Source organism: Lethenteron reissneri, chromosome 34 (assembly GCF_015708825.2).
Source record: "Lethenteron reissneri isolate LAM-NWPU_2019-01 chromosome 34, ASM1570882v1, whole genome shotgun sequence".
Taxonomy (NCBI): domain Eukaryota; kingdom Metazoa; phylum Chordata; class Hyperoartia; order Petromyzontiformes; family Petromyzontidae; genus Lethenteron; species Lethenteron reissneri.
In genome coordinates, this window is record NC_083812.1 from 15,746,610 (window position 1) to 15,771,926 (window position 25,317).

Genomic DNA, 25,317 nt, shown 5'->3' on the forward strand with positions numbered 1-25,317 from the left:
TATATTTTTCATCCAATAAAATCCCCAAATGACTGTTAATTGAATTGCACGATATGTACAGCAAACGCTCCCCCCCCTCTCTCACAGGTTGAGCTATCGTGGTTTTGCGCCAAATTCATTGAAGGTGGCAGTTCGCCGATCGCCTCCCCCCCCCCCCCCCCCCGTGGCTCGGCCATTCGCGGTTGACCGCGAGATTCCTGCAACGCATCGTCACTGCGATGCTCGCGGCGATGCTGCCGCGTCTGAACAAACGCGGCGCCCCTCTTGTCCCAGGCCATGCGGTGTTCCCAGCCTCCAGTGAGGAGGCCCCGCGAGGTTCAGCCATACTATTTGTCTTCCTGTAGTGTGCACAATACTGGTCACGGATATGTGCGCAGCGTTGTATACACTACATCAATTGTTCTCATTATATACATTTACCGTAAAAAGTTATATCGAACTGGAGAAAAATTCAATTCGATTTTACGTTCAAACTACTTCCTATTGAGTGTTTGGGTTGATGTAGGGCAAGGGGTCGGCTCCGGAGCCGCATGCGGCTCTTTGAGGACTGCTTCGTGATGTTATTTATTAAGGGCCACCGTCTCGTATTCACCACGTGCGTTGCGACTCTTCGAAAAAAAATACTCTTGTTATTTTGGTTGCCGGCTCCTGATGTTGGTTAACATAAAACAAGAGGAGTCGTACTATGAACGCTGAACCAAATCCTCGTTTTCAGATTTGCCTTTGAGTTTGCAGATAGCGGATTTGCCGAATGCAGCTATTTTCAACAACCCCCCCGCCCGCGACGGGCAAGGGTTTGCTGTACTCGAATACAAACAAAATGGACAGATGAAAACCCCGGGCGAAGTGACCGCGAGGACAGCGTGGCCGAGCGAACAGAAACGCGAGCTGGGAGCGCAACGCAAACGTGAGCAACCCCATGCTCCCGACTCTTCCACTCAAAATGCGCCCCACCGACCGTGACAACATCCGTGGGACAAAGGTTCCCAAGCACGCGCACGCACACGCACGCGCTTGCGCGCGCGCGCGCGCTCACACTGACGCATCCTCCGCCGTCAGTGGCACCCGCACTCCTCCACCACCATGTCGCGGTGGTGCATGACCCGCACAGTGTTCTCCTCGTGGTAGAGAATGCTCAGCGAGCTCAGGCGTGTGGGAATGCAGCACGGCGGTGGCACCTTGTCGGGCTTGAAGAACCTCAGCAAGCTCTACAACACAAGAGCAACGTTGCGGACGCTTAGGGAGGGGGAGACTCGCAGTAACGGTCCGTCGCCGTGGCGGCCACCCCAAAGGTGGCACAGCTGTCGGCCGGACGCGACGTATTCCAGCGAGCAATTTGTGATGATTATTATCGTTGAATCTGACTATTAAAGCACATTGAGTAACTAACGCCGAGCAGGTGGCTCCATGCAATAATAAAAAAAACTCAACATATTCGTCAATAACACTGCCTTAAACGTAAATATATATAATAGGTGACGTACAGGGAAATGGCCCTTCTTCATAGCACATACATTCATAGCGCAACTGCCAACACAGCATCACCAAAAAATTAGTTACATTTCCATGCAAGAATGGGACTTTAGTCTTCGAAGATGAATATCTACAAAAAGCAACAAAGTGTGCCTACTTCATGTGCTAATGACAAGTGAAATATTTTATCTGGGCTCGTGAATTAGTCAACTGTACACGAGATCCATTGCACACATGTAAATCGTTCCGCTCACAAGTACTGCGTTGCATTATTTCTGTTTGCCAAGCCGACGTTTACCAGTGGCGCAGTGAGAAAAGCATTGCAACATCAGCCAAACGACTTGGGTTCAGCAATGGTGTTATGTGCAACCAGAAGTTAGTGCTGTCAGTGACGAGGGAACTAAATCCAGGTTGCCAGGTTTGTAGTGAAGTGAAACTATGGTTCTCCCCAAGGCCAAAACATTCTAAAATAGGAACCTGGTGTGGTATGTAAGCCTCTGCACCGGGAAAGACAGAGGCATCCAGGCGCTGTGTTAGTCGCACTAAATAGATGCTTGTTAAAAGCACTTTCCCCAACATTTTGCACCGCTGTATTTGGGGATTTATGTACTGAAAATGTCTATAAGGTGTGTTTCTAATTATCAACAACAAATGGGCAAATTTTGTACACATGTTGGATGTGTCTTTGCAGTCCACCGTGAATTCTCATGATAAATAACAACTCTCCATGTAGGAGGTTGTATAGAGGGAGTACGGAATGACTACATACTCTTGCCTTGCTCTTCTAACCCAGGGGGAGAAGCTTAAAGTCGACAACTATACATATAATATAAATACAGCTGGTATAGATATTCAAAATACATAACAACAACCGTCATTCATCACAGAGTGGAGGTGACGTCACCACCCTGCTTGTGCACCTTGGGGTCACGTGCAGTGTTCATAATCGGAAGGCTCACCGGCAGGAGATTACGGGACAGACCCAGATGCCATGGGTTCACAGGACTGAGATAACTGACACCTGTGCTGGAGAGTGCTTAATGCGCTGTTGTGTAAAGTCCACGGGAGTACGTGTTCGTACGGCTCGTGTGGACCTGCCAAGCGCTGGTGGCTGCATGCAATCTCGCGGTGAGTTTGGCTGGAGCCCGAAGAAGACCCTACTCTGCACGTGCTTCGGGCTCTGTGCACCCAGAAGGCCGACACATGGACTCCTTGGAATGCAACCAACGGCACGGCGCTGGCACCACTTGTGTGTGCAAGCAGGCTAACTCCAGCCTCCTCCGCTCGACGATCCCACCTCCAGGGGGCAGCCTTGATTCAAAGGTCTTGCTTGGTTCAAAGGCATTTGATCAAAGTTTTTGATCAAATGCATTAATCAAAGGTCTCGATCAAAGTATTCCAATCATACACAACAGCAACAACAACACCAACATCAGCAGCAACAGCAGCAGCAATAGCAATAGCAGAAGAAGAAACAACAGCAGCAACTGCAACAACAGCAGCAACTGCAACAGCAACAACACCTTGTGCTGGCAACACTGTGACTTGTGCTTTCCGCTGCTGCTGCCCGGCTGCATGCGACCGGGCCCGGTCTCACGTGACTTCGGCTGAGCGAGCCGAGTCGTCTGGTCAAGCAAAGCTTCCCCTCTTCCCTGGACAATGTGGGGCCATACCAGGATCTTCTCTTGGCTTGGATCGACTAAACCAATTATATTTTACCCAAACGTCGCCGATACCACAGTGAGAACTCCCCAGTAGACTCGTCCGAGTATCCAACGTGCAGAAGGGAGTGCTCACTCGCCGACTTTCCGGTTCAAACTGCTCGAATTCCACACCACGCTGTGCTACGATCTGCTGTGGAAATTCTGACCCCCTACCCGACCTCGTTCATCGCTTGTTGCAGTGCCTTGCGCATGGTTGTGTTACAGATCTGGTCAGTTCTTCTTCCGCCCCGCATCCCACATGATCGTGGAAGAGTGCCTTCATCACCACACTGCTGCTGATGTCAGGTATCGGAGCCAAATCCCAGACGAGGGTTCTTCAACTTTGGATTTGTCAGCGCACGCTCCATAGTCACGAGACGGCGCTGATCCACGATTTGATCGATGATTGTGGACTTGACATATTGGCCTTTTCCGAAACCTGGGTATATGACGACTAGTCGGATGTAATTAAGCGTAAGGCTGCACCTAACAGCAGAGGTGGGACAAAGTCATTGTTATGCAAGTCCAAGTCGAGTCTGAAGTCATCAAATTCATGACTCGAGTCTGACTCGAGTCCAAGTCACATGACTCGAGTCCACACCTCAGAGGTGGGACAAAGTCATTGTTATGCAAGTCCAAGTCGAGTCTGAAGTCATCAAATTCATGACTCGAGTCTGACTCGAGTCCAAGTCACATGACTCGAGTCCACACCTCTGCCTAACAGACATCAGCACTGTCGCAGAAAGCCTGGCACAGGCAGCCCGCACGACGGTGGGGTCGCATTGATTCACCACAAAGTCATTAGTGACTCATTAACAATCACATTTTTCAAGCTGCTGCTTCAGAAAATAACGAACAGCATGCGGGGGCTTGTGATTGCTGTCATCTATCGACGGCTGTCTTCACCACTGTCGGAATTATCTTCCGAGTTTTCTGGTCTTCTAAACTGTGGGTCACTTGGCTCTAGCTACATCATCTGTGGTAACCTGAACTGTCTCGAAACCGACCAGTTCTTGTGGTAAAATCAACAGCAATCTCGCCGAAATTATCGACAGTCACAGTTTAACCTGGCACGTCAGCGGTGCAACATGTCGCTCGGGAAATATACCGGATCACATTTTCACATCTGCCGGTGCCGTAACTGTGACCAACGTTTTTGAATACGTGGGTATTTCAAATCACAGTCTCGTGATGTGCAAAGTGGCATGACCGATTATTCACCTACTCGTCACAATGACATCATACAGTACCGAGGCTGGAAACGACTGAACTACGATGCTTTCCGTCAGAAGATCTGGTCATTATCGGTGCGTCTAAATCCTGCATCGACGGTTGATTAATTTGCAGCTCAATTTGAAAATTACATCACTGCTGTTCTTGATGAACCAGGTTTCTGCACTGTACTTGTGAGATTCTTCGCCAATAAAATTGTGACTATCAAGACGGCAGTTTCTAACTTGAAGGCAACACATGCTCCCGGTTTGTCATCTGAGTTTGATCAACCTGGAACTTATGTTCCAGGTTTATCACCAACGTCGGTGGCAGATGTGACGATGATTGCACGTCGCTCGCACTGTTGATTGTCCACCTGGCGAATGTTTTGTTCAGCGAGGGGCTGTTTCCCAGACCAGTTCAAAATGGCACAGGTAACACCGCTCCTGAAAAAAGTTGGCTTAATCAATAGTGACCTCGCAAACTATCGCCCAATCTCAAATCTGAGTACGATTTAAAAGGTTATAGAGCGCCTTTGTCTGAAGCAGTTACTTCCACATGTCACTGCGATGGGCAGATTCAACCCATTGCGGTCGGCATACCGGAAATTTACGAAAGAGGAAGGATGTCTAAGTACCAGAAGCAGCGGAACTCACCTGTGGCGTCTTCTGACGACGATGAAGATGAGACTCAGGACCTCCTAACAGCCCCGGGAACCACGATCCCGGTTATTGAAGCCGCAGTGGGAGAGTTGGCTGCGCCAGAGATGGTGGGACCAGGAGCAACCTCTCTGAAGCAGCAGCCCAAAAAGGGCTGGCACATGGTGGCAGAGAAACTTGAGCTGCTGCGGGCAATGGTCTCGCAGTTGGCGGCGCTCATTACGGCAACTACGATGGCGGGGCGGACTGCACAGACCTCGCCGGAGAGGAGCGACCAGGCGCCGGGGTTCGGTGTTCTGGCAGGAATGTCCGCTGGCGCGACGGCCGCCATTACATGTGGTGCGCAGAACACGAGGCCAGAGGCCGCCATTACGCGTGGCGCAGGAAAGGTGCGGCCGATAGCCGCCATTTTACGAGCCGGGCATGATTCGCCGAAAGCGATGCCCGCCGCTGGAAACGGGGAAAGAAGAACCGAAAGAACTCGCCGATACCTCCTCTTAGAGAATTTGTCGCAACAGGGGGCGATTGGAGTGCCTTCACCTGGCGGTTTGAAGCAGCCTTCCGGTCGGTGAATTGGACTGAGGAGGAGGCGCTGAAAGCTATGCTGACGGCTTTGGACGATTACACTCTTGCTGTCTTCAGGGCCATACCGGCTGCAAAGAAGACTACACTTCAGGGTGCTTATGCTGAAATGGCGGAGGTGTACGAGCCGCCTTCTGACTCACGCAAGAAGTTTCTGCAGCGTAGGCGAGCAGAGGCCAAGACACCTCCCACCTACCACAGCGCGTTGTTAGCGCTGGGAGAAGCGGCGTACCCCGCGATGGACCCGAAAGCCCTCGACTCACTTGTCATATAAATAATGTTGGGGCTCGCATGAGAAATGAGAGTTGTCTTGCCAGTGATTGACGAAGACGAACAGACATCCCGATGGGCCGCCAGATGCTTGTCTCAAATGGCGGCGCGGACGGGAGACCCCAACCAGGATGGTGTGCCGGATGGGTGGTCACTACGGAACGCTGTGATGCAGCCGGCCGTGGACCTGCCGTCGGATGAGGATGTCGCAGCTGCGGTCCCGGTGTGGAGTCGGAGTCGTGGAGATGCCACGCGGCATCAGAGGAGCTGGAGACCGCGTGAGGAAGAGGATCGGATGCTGCGGAGGCCCTTGCTTACCTGCTTTCGCTGCGGCCAGCCGGGGCATTTTTCGCGTGGGTGTCAGAATCTTTCTCGAGCCCCGACAACGACTCTGGTGCCCCCGGCTCCAGCGATGGCTGCATCTCAACCCCAAAAGGCGAGTCGCGACACATCAGACACCCGGCCCATATTGCAATCACAGACATCTAGGGGTTCGAGGGTCATCTCCACCTAGCATCGCACACACATTGACGCCGGGCGGCAGAATTTTGTTACACAGGGTTGGCCTAGCTCAAGCACACAGTGGAGGAAATTGGCGTGGCAAGTGATTGCGGCTGCTGCGGGTTCCTTGGCGGTGTTGGGTTCTACTCAGGGAATTTAGGTTCAAATTGGCGAGATCGCTGTTGCTTGGCCTGTGCTGATCTCGAGGACGCTGGCGGTGCCCTGCCTTTTGGGCACTGACTTTTTAAGTAAGATGCCCGTTAAGATCCTGGTCGATCAGGGCTGTGTGGAGAAGCATTGTCCCGCTTGCCTCAAGGGGCGAGCTGTGCATGTTTGTCCGGTGCGGGCCATTGTAAACCTCCGGCGGCGGGATCTACTGCCGTCATGACAGCGCTTGCGGGGGGAGAGCTTGCCGAGGTGGTCGCGCCGGGTGACAGTGTTTTGCACCTTTCGCGCTGAGTGGAGGCGGTTGCAAATGGAAGATGTGTCCCTCATGGCCTTACGGCATCGAGCTGAGTTGAGCCACAAGGTGTCTGCTCTCACCGATGGGTCACGACCGGTCCTTCAGGAGGGCCTGTTGATGTTAAGGGAGGATGTGTTGCACTGTTGTCGTGTGGTAGTCCCCACCGCACTTTGAGGGAAATTGACTCGGGTGGTGCACAAAGACAAATTGTTGCATCTCGGGGTATGGAAGACGTTGCTAACGTTGCAACGTGATTATTATTGGCAGGGGAGGTCGAGCGACGTGTACCACTTGGTTCAAGGTTGCATGGAGTGCGCACATAGGAAACCACCACTGAGGAAGTCCCAGCCTCCGCTGCAATCCATTTCAGTTTCGCGGATTAACGAGTTGGTCGCGCTCGATATGCTTGGGCCCTTTCCGGCCACACAGAGGGGGAATAAGTTTATCTTAGTGGGTGTTGAATATTTTTCATGATGGCCTATGGCTTGGCCGCTGCCCGACCAGTCGGCAGCTTCGATTGCTGAGGCATTTTTGCACGGATATGTTATGGACAAAGGGGCCCCTGAGCAGCTGCTCACTGATCAAGGGCGAAATTTCTCTTCGAAGCTGCTGCGTGAAGTTTGTGATGCGCTGGGCACTAGGACGATTAGAATGTACCCAGATGGATGGGATGGTGGAACGGCTGCATAGAACCCTGACATCCATGCTCTGTCAGGCGTTTAGCGCGGCTCAGACTGATTGGGATTTGCATGTTCCGGGCGTGTTGGCCGCGTATAGGATGGCCCCCCACACTTCGACGGGCTTTTCACCGTTCTTTCTCATGTATGGAAGGGAGAATGAACCTTCTATGGAGGTTCAATTGGGGTTGTCAAAAGAAAAAGGGAACTCAAAATTGCCTACACCCTTGCAAATTACTGCTTGAATGCGTTTCGGCAGCCTGGGAAGCAGCCAAAGTAAACACCGCCAAAGCACAGGCGGCTAATGAACAGAATGCGAGGAAGCGTGACCACGTACTGCATTGGTCCATAGGTGACAAGACGTGGTTGCATTTCCTGCAAGTGCCAGTGTGTACGTCCCCTAAGTTACATTGGCCATGGCATTGCCCCACTGACGTGGTCGAGGTCAGGCGGCCGCAGTGCATACGTGTACAGGTAGCCCGTCACTCTTGGTTTGTTCATCCATCGCGATTGAAGCCATTTGTTCCTCCTTGAGCTGACGCCTCATCTCCAAACTGTGTATGGCCGGTGTCTGTTGTGTCCTACGAGCAGGGGGAAAAGCTTACGGAGGGCGTGCATCAGAAGGATTGTATTATGCAGCTCACAGCTTCCGAGCCCTTGAAGGTTGATGGATCTCGAAGTCTCGCCGAACGCAACGAGTCGCCTGCTGCAGCAGGGGCCACAGCACCTGTGAAGCCAGATATGGAACTGACTTCTCCGGGTCTCCCGGTGGAGCCCACATCCCCTGCGCAGAAGGTGAAGATTGTTCCTGCGGACGGGCCAGCATCGAGAACTTGGTCTAAATGTTATAGATTCCGATAATAGGAATGTCCCTGTGTGTGTGTGTAAGAGGGGGTTGGGATCGCTTTCGCGTGTCTTGTGGATAATTTTTTCTCTCTCCTCTCTTGCCTTCCCGCTCGCCCTCCTTCGCTTCTTCCCTTACCTTCTTGGCTTGCTGGTCAGAGTTTTTTTTTATTGGGGTTTGTTCTGCCTTATATAAAACTAAGACAAGATCGCTGTTGTTAATTCGTTTTATTAATATTAGCTGGGACGGCTATCTTTTATACGAGGGGGGGGGGGGTGATGTAATGACAGGGTGACACCTGCTGGCCTGGAAGAGTAATCATGGGTATGGGCAGAAGAGAAAACAAGTGTTTTTAGTCTGCTCTTGAAAGCACCGACTGTCACGGCTGACCAGACTTTAGTCGGCAGACTGTTCCAGATGACAAAACAGCAGCTTTGACAGTATTTTGGACAGATCCTTCGCCTCTCCATTATTTCTTGGGGGGTCGTTCGTCCACTACAACAGACGACTGGGTGCAAAAAGAGTTGTGGAATCTGGCTGTCGCCTGTCATTCAGACCTCAGCCACCTCTTTCAGCAGTTTCCGCCCGTCTCCTCCAGCAAATACCAGGGTGGAGCACTCGCCCACAACAAGACAAGCGGGTCCTACAATACCAGGGTTCAGATTCATTCGAGGTGAACGATGGGCGTGCATCCAATGAACCTAAAGGACGCCTTCCTACAGGCACGGTCACATACTCGTATCTGCTCATTCCTGCGTCGTTCAAGATGGGACGATGGGAGAGCAAGCACCATTTTGGCCATGCTCGGCAATCTCGATGGGAGGAAGAAACCCCACCAGGGGCATGCTCCAGACCACGCAGCGCCTGCTGCACGTGGGCATGGACATCTAGACAGACAGCTTGCTGTGCTTAGCCCAGGGTCGGAAAATCTGCGGCTTTAAGCGACTGTTTTGTGACGTGTATTTATTAAGGACCACCATCTCGTATTCACCACATGCATGTCGGCTCTTGAAATATCGAGGTTTTTTTTTACCGAATTCGAAAAAAATGTCTCTTCTTGTTATTGCACTTGCCAAGCCCCTGACTTAGCAAAACATTAACGGCCCTGCGACTGAAAGGCAAAATGCTCGCAAGAATACTTTATGTGCCGTGGGAACAGCAGAGGTCAGGGACATCCTCGTCCTTCTGAACCATATGGCTTGCACTATACATAGAGCTGCAATATATAGAGAGAGCTTATATAGATTTGCAATATACGTAGAGCTGGTAGAGTTATGGAATATATATAGAGCTGGCATAGTCGAAAATGGGCAGTACTGCATTTATGTATTTTCTAAATTTGAACTATTATGTACGTGAAATCGATGTTTCCTCAGCCACACACTGTATATACCTCCTAAAATACACTTACTGGTACACAAACTTTCAACAAAGCATTTCCATACCACAATTATTGGTGCACAAACACAAAAAATTAGGTCATTCATTATTACCAACTGCCTTATCACCTAATACATACAACACAGAGACAGTTTGTGACATCTTTCCTCAAAGCAGATCACCTTTTCATAGCAGTGCTTAGTATTGAATTTGGTGATGCTTTTTCTATTTCATTCAAAAATATATATCTGAAATTAACCATTGTCTTACTTGGTACAGGATAACTATTCTTATCCGTTAACCTATTACCCACAACTCTCCTTACCCGAGGGAGCTTTAGCATCCATGGATATTCTATTATCTGCGACCCTATGATTTCAATTGTCTATGATTATCCACGATTTTACCCTAAATGTTTACATTTGTCGTTTATCCACAAATGTTTCAATATTGGGTGCTGCAAGTTTCTTTGTTGAGGGAATTTAATAGACATTTATTATAGCGTCCAATCGAGGCAGATTCAATCTCCTCAGACACACGTGAAGACACACGGGAGACATGCGAAGAGACTCGATGACATAGAAACGCAAGAGATGAAGACAGAGACAGGGAAACACGAATTCTCGTTCATACGTGGGCCTGGTCAAGACAAGCCACTTCAAGGGGTGATGGACGGTGGTCAATAAAAAAAATGGCGTGGCAGCCAAAGATCGCAATGCATCAGGGAGGATGTCCACCAAGGGAATGGATCGATGAAATCGGTGGATGGGTTGCTGCATCACAGGTTCGAGAGAGATGGCAGCAACTTGGAGAGCCCTCCATCCAGCAGTGGATCTACCATGGGGTTTCGCTCACCGCACTATAAACTCACTCACGTGCAGCACCAGCGGTGGTGATTATCTGAACCGGTTCTGGGCCTCACCTAGGTTGACTTTACCTAGGTTAGCCTTAAATGAGTACCTGGTAGGGAGTGCAAACATCAACAATGGGGAGACAAGGACACCGGTCATGGTGGTGGGCCTTTGTAGGTAAATAAACAAATATACTCCTCCTTCACATGTCTGTCCCTCCATATACAAAGTAAAGTTCTTACATTCCATTAGTGGCGCTGGCTTGGAGCACTTGGTCCAACAGTCTGTTTAAGGCTATCTTTGTCTTTGTGAGTGCGTTAATGATTGTATATGTTGCATTAATTAGCGCGTGAATGAGTGTATCTGCATTAGTCCACTTGTCTGTTTTCAAGTGATTGCGCCCCCCCCCCCCGCACTCATTCACGCACACTCACAAACAAAATAAAAGGTCCCCCTATAGCCGTAACAGACTGTTGGGGCAAGTGCTGTTAGCGAGCACCTATGAAGGCCAGCAAGGCACATGAGGGGGTAGGTGGCCAACACCACGCCTGGCCGCTTTTGTCTCCCTAGTGGCGATGTTTACACACCGCACCAGGTAATCATTTGAGGCTGAGTCGACCTAGGGGAGGCCCAGGACCAGTTCAGATAATCGTAACAGGTGTTGGCCGTGAGCGGGAATCGAAATCGGGTCACCGGGTTCGTAGCGCAGCGTGCTAACTGCTACACCACCGCTCCCCACACACGTACGCACTCACACTCTCATACAAAGATAAAGCTCCCTGGCATAGGATTTTAAATACTTTTGGGCACAAGTGCTGTTAGCAAGCACATATGAAGGCCTGCACGGTACATGAGGGGTTGGTGGTCAACACCAAACCCGGCCACCTTTGTCTCCCCAGTGTTGTCTTACAGACTGCACCAAAGACTGATCTTGACGTGAACTTGGGTCAATGGGTTCGGAGTTCAGTGCGCCAAGCACTGCATTACGACTCCCCACACACACAAAGACCAAGATCCCACATGCAGCCTTTAACAGACTGTTGGGGCAAATGCTGTCAGCCAGCCCCACTGATGGGATGAGTAAAAAAAAGTTGTTTTATTTATTTTTACGTTGAGGGACAGATATGTGAAGGCGGTGTATTTGTTTATCACCTATGAAGTCCGCAGCAGCGCACGATGGGGCTGGTGGGTCCAGCACCATGACGGGCATCCTGGTGTCTCCAGTGCTGATGTTTACACACTGCACCATGTACACCATTTAGGCTGAGCCGACCTAGGGGAGGGGTAGGACCAGTTCAGATAATAAATATGGTGTTATCCACGATTGGGAATCGAACTCGGGACCCCAGGTTGATGGAGCAGTGCTTAACGCCGTGGTCAAGCCACGGATTAATGGAGTCCCCCGCGTGCCAACGCCACCACCTCTGACAATCTTGGATGCGACAATCCGACCAGCGCCTGCACATGAAAACCAAGGCCATAGCCATTTGTCAACATTGGGGGGGGGGGGGGACCAAATCTTCCAGGGGGTCTGGGGGTCCCAACCCAGAAAAATATCTAAATTTGAAAACTCATTTCCTGCCTAAAAATCTAAAAAAAATTCACTAACACATGGGATGGACTTTTTATTTTATTTTTTACAATAATGTTGATTGCTCTATTTTTACTTTTTTTTACCATTTCTTGTTTCATTGTATGTAATGTTTGAGATTAGGGATTAATAAAGTACAACCATAATCATGTAAAGATACATCTATGGATTGATTTATATGAAGACAAGTCTAGATATTGTGGCTAAGGTTTAGCAAATTGTTGTTTTTATTTACACAGCATAGCAATTATTATTACGTTTCTTTATATACTTATAGCAATATATTGGGGGGGACATTTTGAGCATATTTGAATATTGGGGGGGATGTGGGGATGTGTTCCCCCCCAATATATATTATAATTACAGCCTTAATGAAAAAATCTCAGGACTTCATCTCCTCGCCGGATATTCCCTTGGGTGCGTTCCATTCTGTAGCAGCCACTCAATTATTTGTATCGCCCATCCCAACTCGCCATGATGCGTCCTGCCCAAGCCCACTGATACCAAAAGTATGTCTCTGTGTCGTGGGTCTTTGTGCCTCTGTGTGTCTTTCAATCTCCATTTCTGCGTCTCTCCTCGCATCTTTCAGATCGACTGAAAGGCACAGGGGCCTCAACCTCTGATTTCAATAGGCTCAAATAGGCTTTCAAGAAATGTTTAGGATCAGAGACTTTCAAATCATAAGAGGGGACGTTTCTGGCAATGCCACTCCTTTGTTTGCACGTGATGAAGAAGGGCCATTCCCAAAAAAACACCAACTATCACACATTTCCTTTGAAGGCCACAGTGTTATTGATGAATGTGGTGAGTGGTTGTGTTACGTGTCCAAAAGGAAGTTGAGCGATTTACAATCGTTGTCCTCTCTGCTTCGGAATCATGGCTGCATGTCCTTTGTCTGCATGCAGAATAACCACACTATTTTCCTGCCTCAACCCTTTCATTGCCACTGCCCGATATTCTAAATGCGAGTCAGAATCAGAATATCCATTCATACGGAAGGAATCAGAGGCTCTATAAAGCTCTTTTTCCGCCCCAGTTGGGGCGGATCAGCACTTTACAACAACAAACCATACAAACACAATAGGAGTGCAAAGTATAGGAAAGGTAAGAAAATCACTCAAAAAAGATTAAAATTAAACGATTGTATTTTACCAGGTAAATCCCACTGAGCTATTTACTTCTTTTTCAGAAGCGACCTGGCCACAAATGATAGCACAACAAATTTCCTTATCATGTGGACATTTATAGCATAAACAATATTGTAAATAATATAGACGCATGTTTCTAAATGTGGAGGAACTAGCTCACCTGCTGAACAAACATCACATACAGGCAGCACACCACCAGCCGGTCAAGAGCCCTAGGTCAGACCTAATGAGGGTAAAACCTAAAGTCCATCGAGATGAGCAGAGCAGGGTGGTTGATGGCGTACATCGCACAAATTGCAAGTCGCTACATTGGAGAAACAGGGAGACGACTGGAGGACAAAATCGATGTATAGAGAGGGGACTTTGAAAAGTCAGCAGTTTATCACCGTGTGTTCAATCAAGAACACAACTCTCGCAAAAAAGGTATCTGTGTAAATGATGGAAACCCCCACGCACAGGCAAGAGGAGGCTTCTAGAGGCGTGCTGGCCTACAAGTCAGCTTCGTGTAGACCAAGCGAAGCATGTGACTCGCATCCCACCCCAAGGAAGGTGCCGTAGCCCAGTGTGCTATGACTCCACTCGAAGATTGATAGAGCTTGTCATGGACAGAAGCATAATCTTCAAGCCCCACATAAAACAGATCTATGAACGATCTTGGGCAACTCAGCTGATGTGCTGCGAACTGCCGCCCTTTCGATGATCTGCTCAGTGGCAGAATCACTACGCCCCAGCCTGGTCCAGGAACTCGTACACAAAAAACTGCCAGATTAACAACTAAATAACGTGATGCGCATCGCAACCGGAATACTGAAACCAACACCGATCACCTGCCTCGCTGTTCTGACGACTATGCTGCAACCAAATGTCTGCAGAAACATGCAAACTGCAATGAAGTTTACACTTTTTCTTGCCAACGACATCCACCTACCCATCAAACAAGACCTGAACAGTGTAACTCACTGCCCACTCAGGTCCCGATCCCCCCTCCGGGATCGTTATGTCGCCATCCTAGAATCTCACCCAGATCCGGAAGAACGCTGGCAAACAGAGTGGAACAACGAGGAGGTTCAGAATAAACACCTCATTGGAGACCCAAACATCATGCCTCCTGGCACTGATATTCCTCAAAGACACGGGTGGCGTAAGCATCAACTGCATCATTACATCAACAGGCTGATGTGCACATCTCCTTCCTAAATGTAAAATGAATGTCAAGCCACGCAACCCAAACGATGGACCGTTTAGTCAGCCACTGTAGACTGCACTCCTTAAACATTGGAATAGCAAAACTGCACGAATCCCCTCCTGATGCCCTCCCGTGGCTATTAGACCTCAACATTGCCATTTAGCCACTGCACATATTGCCATAACTAAGAATATTAATAGCACATTACACCCACATAAGTCAAGACATTATGTAAGCTTCTCGGGCTGGAGTACCGAATGGCTCACATAACTGTATAAATTGTGTAGGCCAACATTTGTCCCATTTCTGATTCCCTAAAGTATTTATGAAAGGGGATTGCATAAATGTTTCTCAGAAAGTAAAAGCAGTCAGGGCCATGCTTAATTCCGCCATTACTCATGCCTATACACACATGCTCTCATAAACACAAACAACAAACAACAGCCACCATTCACCACTAAGTGGTGTTGACATTACCATGGTGCATGTGCCAGGCTAGGTGCATTTTGAGGTCACATGTAGTGTTGAAGGCTCACTGACAGCAGGTCACGGGACAGACTCCAGTGTTATGTGTTAACTGACTGAGATGATTGGCAGATACACCACCTGTGCCCACTTGTTGCGTTTTATCCACCTGGTGCTCAGTTCATTGTTGTGAGCATCACTCCTCTGCCCTCCGTTGTCGTTGGAGGGCGACTGGCTGCAACTGCCCAGTAGCGTCCTTCACGAGGCTCCTCCACAGAGGCCGATCTAGACACCGCTGATACCAGTCTTTGACAAATCCACTCAGCTCAACATCCTCTTGTGACACATTCGCCCACATCCTCTTGTGACACATTCGCCCATATCCTCTCTAACCCGTGTTGCACCCGTTTAGTCACCTCTATTTAGCCAAACAAAATCTGCCTGGGTACGCGGTGGCTGGACATGCGGGCTACATACCTATGCCAATGTAGACTCGCTTACCGGAGGAGCTCGCTGATATGTCTAGGTCTTTCAAGGTTCTGTGAAACTCTCCCAAAATTTAGCCTGGTTGAACCCAGGATGAAACAAGGGAGGCTAGCCTGCATGTTTTGAATCTGTGCAGATGTTCCTTTGATCGCATCCAAGTTATTCAAGCATAGAAAAAGGAGGGCATATTTGTGGCCAAGAAGACCAGAATCTTCGTATGGAGAATCAGGCTGAGCAGCTTCAACTGATTCGAAGTGAGACATATGCTCCTCCACTCTCTCCCCAATTGACCCATCATCAATGGGAAGTGGAGGGGGTGGAGTGTTTGTTGACACAAAATACCTATCCAGGTGCCACCTCTTAGTGACATTCTCAAGGTTCAACAGCTGAGACTCCAACTCCTTCTTAAGAGTGGGCAGCAATTACCAGATCATTAGCAAACATAACACCCATGTATTCGTACCAGATGGAAATTCATCTGGTACAGCCATGGGAAGCTTCTTAAACTACATAGTCAAAAAATATGTTAAATAATACAGGAGCCAGAGGACATCCTTGTTACAAAAAGTGAACAGGGAATGACTTCAACTCCCGGCCACGCAAATTTACACCGGCCTGCCCACCGTCGTGAAAGTCTTTAATGATCATAAGCATGCAGGTCATATTCTTGGTATCATAAGCCTTGACCAGGTCCATAAAGCAGATACGTAAGTGCTGAGATGTAATTCCTGTTGAAACTCCTTCCAAAATATGTCGTCGGTGCAGGACCGCCCCATTCTGAAATCACATTGGGGCTCTGCAAGCCTTTCCAGAGCATGCCTGGTAAATATTGAATACTCAATCCATAGTTATCTGCCATTGTTGTACCCACAGATAGGAGTACAATCACAGACAACCCCTGGGGACTATAGCATCTGCGATATGGTCCTCTAAATTACTGCGGATGAGAGGAGTTCTCCTGTCTGTTACAAAATAATCACACAATGTGCCTCCTTCATATCTGTCCCTCCACATAAAAGTATTCGCATAAAATATATTATGGTGATGAGCACTATTGATTACTCGACATGTAACCCAATGTCTGCTTCACCCCTGCAATTCATGACAATGGTGGCTGTGATCGGGCCCGAGTGAGGCTCACCGCGCGAGTCTCGATGGTACGTGTATGCATATTGAACTTCTTTAGCACCGGACATAGCCAACCGTGGAGGAGCGGAATGGTGATTGTGATGGGCTCACCTGCATGTACGCATGGTTGGTGGGCTGGAAGCGCTCACCCACAGGGGATGGACACGGGCCCTCGCAGCGGTACGCGTTGAACCTCTTCGGCTGAATCACCCAGGCATCCCAGCCGATCTGCTCAAAGCTCATGTAGAAGTCCTACCCGGTGGCACCACGGCTCGCCTGATACCGCTGCGGTGGAGAAAGGGAATGCGTCAACACTGCTACATTCCTCACTGTGTCATGGCCCTGTGAATGATTTCAGGTCCAGCTGAAATCAAGCATTGGGTTCACGGAAGAGTTGACAGAAATGTTTCTGAAATACAATTTTTTTAATCTACATACTGTAAAGAAATGCTTTCCAGAGCCACACTGACCAATGACGAAAAGGGCAGCAGTATACTGAAGCGTGATTTATTTCAACATCCGTCGTAAAAGGGAAATAAACAAAACATACTCTGAAGGGCCATGGCCCAACACATCAGCCTCGACTATTACATGTTTTTGTTACCATCATCCTCCACGGTCCATCCACCGCTGGATGAAGGTTTCCCTGCACAGACTGGAGTAGGTGGCACGTAACCATTAGCCGCAGCGAAAGGTTTGGTGGATGTGGTGTGCCGGGTAGAGTAACATTTGTCCCTGTCTCCCCTTGAAGCCCATGTATACGACGACCTCCGTCGGTAGGCCGCACACGGATGCGTGCCACCGCCCAAGACACGTACCTCTGCCCTGCTGGCCCCCGTGCCCTCCCCGCAGTCCGTCCTTGCGCCCGTGCACCGCCGCATTTGCCCCTCCTCCGTGGCCGTTGCGCTTGTGCCGCCGGCTGCTCGATGGCGCCTCGTCGGCGAGGGGACTCCCGCCCCGAGCCGGCGAGCGCCACTCGTCCGAGAAGAGCGGCGCGTGCGGCTTGTGCCCCACGGTGTGGTGCAGCAGCGAGACGCTGCCGCGGCCGCCCTCCGCCTCGTCGAGCCGGGAGAACACCACCATGGTAGCTGGCTCCTCTGCTTGCCTCGACATCCACCTCCTGTGCGGGCGCGCCCCGGCATCCGTGAAGTTGTCGCGTGCTCTAGCCGGCTGTGGCGGGCTCCGACCGGCATCGACTCCACCACCGGCGGCTTCGAGTCCCCTGTGGCCATCGGTGGTGAGAGAAATTCGCTCGGTATCTCCCGGCTCCTCGCCGTTCCTCGCGTGTCCCCCCGCCCAATCGCGGCTGGCCGGGACGGCGAGCAGCAGGTACCTTCTGAGGATGGCCGTCAGGTGCCGGTGATGAAGCCACTTCCTCAGGTCCTCCGTGAAATCGACGATCCTCCACGCGGATGCGGCGGCCACACCGCCACCGCCGCCACCGCCGCCACCGCCGCCACCACCGCAGTGGAACTTGGGGGTGGTGAAGGAGCCGACGAGCTGATCTGCAGGCTCCTCGCCGAACACGGGCGGCGAGGTGTGGTAGATCTCCACCGAGCAGGTGGGCCCGCGCCTGGTCGACTCGTCCTGCGCCCGCGGGGGCGGCCGAAAGCGGATCTCGGCGAACTGGAGTGTCTCGTCACCCGGCACGGAGGAGAGGTCAAAGTTGAGACGCCACCCGCGCGATGTCTCCTGTCGTCCTGGCCAGGGTGGAGACACGCAGGACCGGGGACGGGCCAAGTGGACAGGAGACGTACGCACATGCATCGACAATTTCCCCGAGTAACGAGCAAGCAGCCCATGGGGCTGGTGAGAAAGCGATGACATCGCCATAATATCAACGACGCAACTCAGCACAGCACCGTGAATACATTGCTAAAAATTCCTTGATTTAGCAAAGCAATCATCAGCGTCGTTGTGGAGAATATTACTCCCAACGTAAATTAGGGGGCAATGTCTCTTTAATATATTTCTCCGCATAAAGAATACGTGTTTGTTTAACAACCCTTTAATAAATCACATTGTATCATTATACTCCCAACACAATAATGCATCCATAGATCCTATACTGTATTAAATAAATACCTTGAATCACAGACGCATTAGCATTCTATCGCAATGCACGTGCATAAATTGTTCACAAAGTTCATGAACAAGACAAGAGGACAGCGCACGGCTTCTCTAGCGACGCTCCCAAGGGCCTCGCCCGTTGCGGAGATGGAGCAGTGACGTCAGCTCATACGTTAGCCTTCATCCAGCAGCGGATAGATCAAGTCTGACGACGACGATTGTATGCAAATGTCTATTCAAGGAAGCGCGCTGCACGCCTGGGGGGGCACCCCCTCGGGGAGTGCGCGTCGTGGATCCGTCACGTCGCTGCTTCTTCCCAGGCACGCACGACACGGGGCGTGTGTGAGGTTACGGGGTGGCGGCGGTGGAAGGAAGGAAGGGGGAGGGGGGGTGGTGGCGAGTCGCGTCCAGGTGACAGCTCGTAGGTGTGCAGGGGCGTGAGGCATGCCGCCGCAGCAGCACAAAGGGGCCTTCGCGAGAGGAGCCACTCACACACACACGCGCGCACACACAAAATAATGAGGAGGAGAAAGGAGCCGCTGCCCAGGAAGGAGATCTCGCCGTCACGTCGTCACTGGACGGCGCATTTTCGCGACCCCCCTCGCCGACCGAGACAATGGCGAGGAAAAAAATGTCTCGGAACATCCCCACACGCGCGCGCGGCGCGCACCAATACACATCACCGCGACGCCTACAGACCCGGGCGGAGGTGGTTCCCCGCGCAACGGAGCCAGACGCAGGCGTTGGAAGCCGCCCTAATCTCTAGCCACCCCCCACCACCAGCAGCCACGATTCCCCTACTAGTGGGAGGTGGATGGGTAATAGGGGTGGATGGGTAGTAGGGGTGGGTGTGTAGTGGAGGTGGGTAGTGGAGGTGGAGGTGGGTAGTGGGGGTGGAGGTGGGTAGTGGGTGGGTGGGTGTGTAGTGTGGGTGGGTGGGTGGAGGTGGGTAGTGGGGGTGGAGGTGGGTAGTGGGTGGGTGGGTGGGTGTGTAGTGTGGGTGGGTGGGTGGAGGTGGTTAGTGGGGGTGGAGGTGGGTAGTGGGGGTGGGTAGTGGGTGGGTGGGTGCTGGGGGCACTTTCGGCATCACGGCGTCCAAGCACAGGGGCGCTCCCTGCGAGTGGGCGCAGTGGACCAGCGCCTCCGTCTTTAGAAAAACTCCAACTGCTGGCTGGCTACTTGCTCAAACCCTTCGTCAGTCACGCTTGTGGGCCTCGAAAGAAAATCTGTAATAGGCGACGTTTCGGGAAAGTGGCCCCTGCAATATGCACGTGTTTTTTACGGCAATGGCACACGTGCTTTGTGTGATGCATGCGGTGAACTTCTTTTGCGCCGTACGTAGCCAGCCGTGCTGAATCTGAGGTGCGAAATGCTCGCCATGAAGACGCGTTTGGAAGGATGGGCCATTGGTATCAAGCATGTGCTATGATGAAGGGTCATTGCCCGATACGTCGCTTATTATAAATATGTGTTCTGATTTAAGGCAATTGAGGTTAACGAACGCTTTGCTGCTTGCACATTGGCCGCGTTGACTCTGATGACGCGCATTTCACAACTCTGTTTGAGGCCCGATGGTTCCTGTGCACCGCTGTGGCCTTGCTCGCTGTCGCCTTTAAACTCAGAGTGATGTGATCGTCACTCTCTCTCTCTCTCACACACATCTCGCCGAACACTCACATCTTAGATGGCGAGGGTTCGGCGGATGGAATGCCAGGGGTCGAGCGGCGGCACGCTGTTTCGCGCACCGCGACACTCGATTTCGCGGTGCCCGGCCACAGCTCACATCAAATGCGCCCAGAGCGAGTTCAAAGGCGCCCAGAGCGAGGTCAGCTGACGCGGCTGAAGTGTGGCACAACAGCGGCCCACAAACTGACGACCCGTGCGAGGCCTGCATCCAGCAGTGGATTAGCCAGAAGGTGGTGGAGAAACACCTGTGCTCGACCACCGTGTAGGCGAGGCTTGGTGAATCACGCAAACGTGAAACTCATCTGCCGTGTGCGTCGCGGAAGGAGCCATACCCTTGACTCGCCACGGGAAGCCAGTACAACCAACAACTAGACTAACACAGTACGCATGTTGAACTGTTTCCCTTACATTCCGTATTGGATGGTCTTGCTCACTCGCGCGTCGTGGGCTTTCCTCCGGGTGCTCGGCTCTCCTCCCACCGCCCAATTGTCTGAACGCGTCTCCGAGCATGGCTCATTGCGTGACTCACCGCCGCCTGGCTCCTCCAGAGTCTCTCTCTCTCGTCGGGAACGAGCGAATATTGTGTGGGCCGGCGCTTTTCAAATTGAAATGTGTGTACATTGAACATGTTTCGGAGGCGCGCGGGCAGAACAACAAACTAAACACAAGAAAGCAGTTCTCAAGAAGTTCGTTTTCGTTCTAGATTATTTAACAGTGCATCATAGCTCCAGTGGCTTCCTAACATCGGAGGCAAGAGCATTCCAGACGGCCGCAGGATCGCGTCGTCTGAGAGCGCCGCGCGATGCGGTCACCGCCTTTGTTCGATGGCTGAGCCAAAAGCCGCTGTCGTGAGCATGAGCGCAGTTCGCGTGGTGATGGTTTATGATACTTGACGAGATCAGCGAGGTTTTGTGGTTTATTTCTGCAATGATTATATCGACACGAAGCGCTGTAATTTACGAGTATAACATGTTCAGAAGTGTATTATTATTCGAGTAAAAAAACATTGAGCTCAGGAGCTCTTTTAGAACGGTGACTGCCAGAAGACAGACACGGCAGCGACAGTTACTGTGCGTTGAACCTCTTTCGTACCGTACGTTGCCAACCATGCTAATCGGAGGTGCGGGAGGAGGACAACACCGATTGATGATGGAAGGATAATCAGGATGGGACGGCACCGATGGTTAGAGAGTGATGTGTTGATTGCTGCTGCTGTGGTCGAGGTGGTGTTGGTGAACAAATTAATTAATTATAATAATAATTAAATATAGTAATTAAAACAATATGATATTTTTCAAAAAGTACCTACATTCACAATTGCATTGTGTAACTCGTGTGTCGGATTAATAATAAGCGATAGCTTATATACAAACCAATTTTGATGAACTATTAAAAGTTATCAACCGTTTTACTCGTTCTATTCAAATTTCACAAGTTACATACAAAAAGAAGTTTCACAATCGTGAACACAACAACACCATCGTACTGAGGAGAGGGTGTTTTGGGGTGGAGGAGTTGACGGGTGAGGAGATGAGGGAAGGCCACGTCCCGAACCGACGGACAAGACAGCACTGTGATACAATGCACGTGTTGGTAGCACGGAGTGAAACGCGCACACGCTGATACACCGACTACGTGTTCACGTATACACAAGGGTTTTGTTACAGAGGTTGTCATTAGTTTAATCGAACTTACTAGCCGGCTATCCGAGCTACTGTAGTGCTGATAAATACGCGTAGCTCAAACACATTCGCTTTGGTTATTTAAAATGAGATTTTTTTTAAATCTCAAACTATTTTATATTTTAAGTTAAATGTTTATGTTTGACCGCAAAGGGCCCACGATTGAGTGTCCACTACCCCCGTTCAAAACGTCTTTCGCACCGTACGGGGCCGACCGCGCTCATTGGAGTGTGCGACAGACGGACACCAAACCGAAGGCAAGAATCAACCCCATACATTCCTTGCGCTGCTCCCTTGCCCGTGTTGGCTACAGCATGGCAAGAAAGAACGTCAGCATACGACACGACGATATTCATCCATCGCTGCCATCAGCCACAGGCGTCGGTGCGAGAAGCAGCGAGCGCGCTGTGTTGCGTCATTCACTTATTGCACAATAAGTCGCGTGCTAACGTACGGTGTGCACCAAAGACAAAGATCCCCCGTATAGCCTTAACAGACTGTAGGGGCAAGTGCTGTTGGCGAGCACCTATAAAGGCCGGAACGGTACACGAGGGGGTGGGTGGCCAGCACCACAACCGACCGCCTTTGTCTCCCTAGTAGCGATGTTTACACACCGCACCAGGTACTCATTTCAGGCTGAGTCGACCTAGGGGAGGCCCAGGACCGGTTCAGATAATTGTCACTGGTGTTGGCCGTGAGCGGGAATCGAACCCGGGTCGCCAGGGTCATAGCGCAGCGCTCTAACCGCTACACTAGCGCTCCCCACGTACGTTGACACCGTACCGCGTGTTAACGTACGGTGTGCACCACACACACAACACACATGTCCGATAGTCATATGCAGCCGTCGGTAAGTAAGAGATCCCTACTGCTCTACACACATCCGCGCTATGTTCAAAGGGTGTCGCTATGAACGCATCATGCTGCAATAAACACGCACGTCCAAGTTTTTAGCCTTTGCTGAGAGTGTTGGTGAGGAGATGGGGGGGAGGGGTGAGTAGGTGGGGGGGGGGTCGAGTCCACAACCTGGGACTGAGGTCGCACCGAGGTGCCGTGCTCGCCAGTGCAGGGGAGGGAGCGGATGACACCTGCGGGCTCCCGTGCCGAACGTTCCGGTTCGGACATCAAAAGCACGCAGCGCGCCCCCGAGTACGTGCCGTGGCGCTCCGTGTGGGGTGCCACGCGCGTGCTATAGGGAAGCGACCCGTCGCGTTCAGGTCCGTGAGAGTGTTCAGATGAGCGAGAGTGTTCAGGTTGGTGAGAGTGTTCAGGGAGAATGCGGATGCCCCCAATATCCTACTCGACGCCAGTAGCGCGCGTAAACAACATGCCATGTTAGGATTTTGCACCTTTTTTTAAAGGTGCAGCGGCTGAAATGACTTCCTAATATAATATAAATCGATAACGCCGCTGCTGGCGGAAGGGCCCATACGAACGAACGAGGGAGTACTGACAGTCGTTGTTTCCTTCACGCAGTGTGAGGTTTTGCCACCCGGGTGGCAGAGGTGGCAAGCACCTATAATTTACCCCACCACGCAACACTCCGACCAAAATATTGCCCAATGACTAACCTAAATCATCTCCATGCTCAATAAATCACCGTATGTATGTGTGGTCACCCCCACTCTGAATGCCCCTCCCCCCCCCCCCCATCTTATCCCCTTGTGAAAACAGACGCTGCTTCGTTTAGCAGCGTCGGTGGCCTCTTGTAGCCTCTCCCTACCCTCATCGCCCCATGCCCGTTTCTCCTTCCATCTCTTTACCTCCTTTTCCCTTTCCCGTAACATTCTGTACCCCTCGGCTCTACACTCCCCTTTCCGCGGCCTGCCACGGATAACAACGTTGCTGCCAGTCACGCCAACATTAAGTAGTTAAAGAGCATTTAAGGTAAATCGATGGCGCAAGTGGGTTTGCTCTTGGCGATACAAGACAAAAATCACGTTCATGAATCCCGCTAGGCATTTGAGTACGGACATCAAACGCAGTTCATGAAGGAAAACCCCCGAGATGAAGGCGATGAAAGACGCAACTTGCAGTGCTCTTTGAAAAGTAAACTTCAAACGAATGAAAATCCAGTACTTTCCGAAATTTCGATTCAGAAAACAAATATTTATTATCAACTGCAAGAAACATTTAGAAATAAATCACCCGGCAAAATGAGCTCATACGCAATTGCATTCCCTCCTAGGCCCTGGATATGGCATTATCAATTACATAATAACCTCCAGCTTTAAATGTACCCTGCAAAACCCGGAAGGTATTGAACACCGTCACCCACACCAATGCGACTGAGATCGCCAGTCTCAAACCCTGGACCACAACGCGACTTCACCCGCCGTTCTACCAATTGGTGTCTCGATCTATGAGTGCCTATGCGAGGAGCGGTGGTGCCGTGCCAACGCAGTTTCACAAAACGTGTTTGCACCGACTGCCGAGCTTCGGTTGTGGAAATGCGCCGTTGTTTTCTGGTGGATGTGCGCCCTCGAATCGCCCGTGCAGCCACTTACCCTTCGCTGGAATGCTGCGGATTGTGTCCGAATTCCTGGGCAGCGCAGTCTCGGCAGGTGTCACCCCGAGACGCTTGTCCGACCTCAGCTTTCGGTAGAGCTCTAGCATGTATCCTGGGGGGCGCAGAGGGCTGTGGGGGTGCGCATGTCTCGGCGCCGTGCCCCCCACGTTCTCCATTGCCTTCAGCCTCACGCTCGGGTTAGCAAGCAGCCCCATTTGGACCCCCGACATTAACCCCTCGAATTCACCGGCATCCGATCGGCCGGCGATGCAGCACCACAGCAATGTGGCGAGCGATATGATATGTATGGATTGATCATGAGGAAGCATTCTGTGGTGGGGGGGGAGGGTTTCTCGTATGCCTAGCGTGTTGTTACCTAATAGCGCTCCAGCTGGCGAGCCCTAATATATAGTGAGTACCACGCCATCTCATGCATAAACATGAGCCATCCCTTTAATCTTCTCGCCGCCCGCAATCCTGTCTGTGTATTCGGGTCAGCGAGACGGGGGCATTCATTGTCCACGGGTTGTGAACGCTGGTTCCGTTACAGAGGATGCGAAATTTTTTTTTACAGCGGGAGGCGATGAGCAGGAGGTCGCCATTGTATCGTTGCAGACCCGAATATGTAGCTGGACGTGAGGAGATGTAGGGTCAGAAGGGCTCGTACGTGCGTGGCGAGAAAGAGCGTTTTAAAGGTGGGGGTTAGATCCACGCGATGCCTGGTTTGTTTATCGAACCGTTTTGCTCCGTT

General features: G+C 51.0%; 2 protein-coding genes across 2 annotated transcripts; both read right to left on the minus strand.

The window, feature by feature from the left end:
* Positions 1 to 220: 220 nt before the first annotated feature.
* Positions 221 to 17,600, minus strand: LOC133350490 (nodal homolog). The gene is made up of 3 exons (XM_061564830.1): positions 17,438 to 17,600; positions 16,731 to 16,904; positions 221 to 1,208 (listed from the first exon to the last, which is right to left on the minus strand). Exons 2-3 carry the CDS (start codon positions 16,860 to 16,862, stop codon positions 1,056 to 1,058), a joined length of 285 nt encoding a protein of 94 aa, XP_061420814.1. The 5' UTR covers positions 16,863 to 16,904; positions 17,438 to 17,600; the 3' UTR covers positions 221 to 1,055.
* On the minus strand, positions 16,946 to 24,799 carry LOC133350497 (uncharacterized). The gene is made up of 4 exons (XM_061564837.1): positions 24,565 to 24,799; positions 17,953 to 18,319; positions 17,438 to 17,841; positions 16,946 to 16,983 (listed from the first exon to the last, which is right to left on the minus strand). The coding sequence occupies exons 1-4, from the start codon at positions 24,794 to 24,796 to the stop codon at positions 16,946 to 16,948; spliced, it is 1,041 nt and encodes a 346-aa protein (XP_061420821.1). The 5' UTR covers positions 24,797 to 24,799.
* Between the last annotated feature and the right edge of the window lie 518 nt (positions 24,800 to 25,317).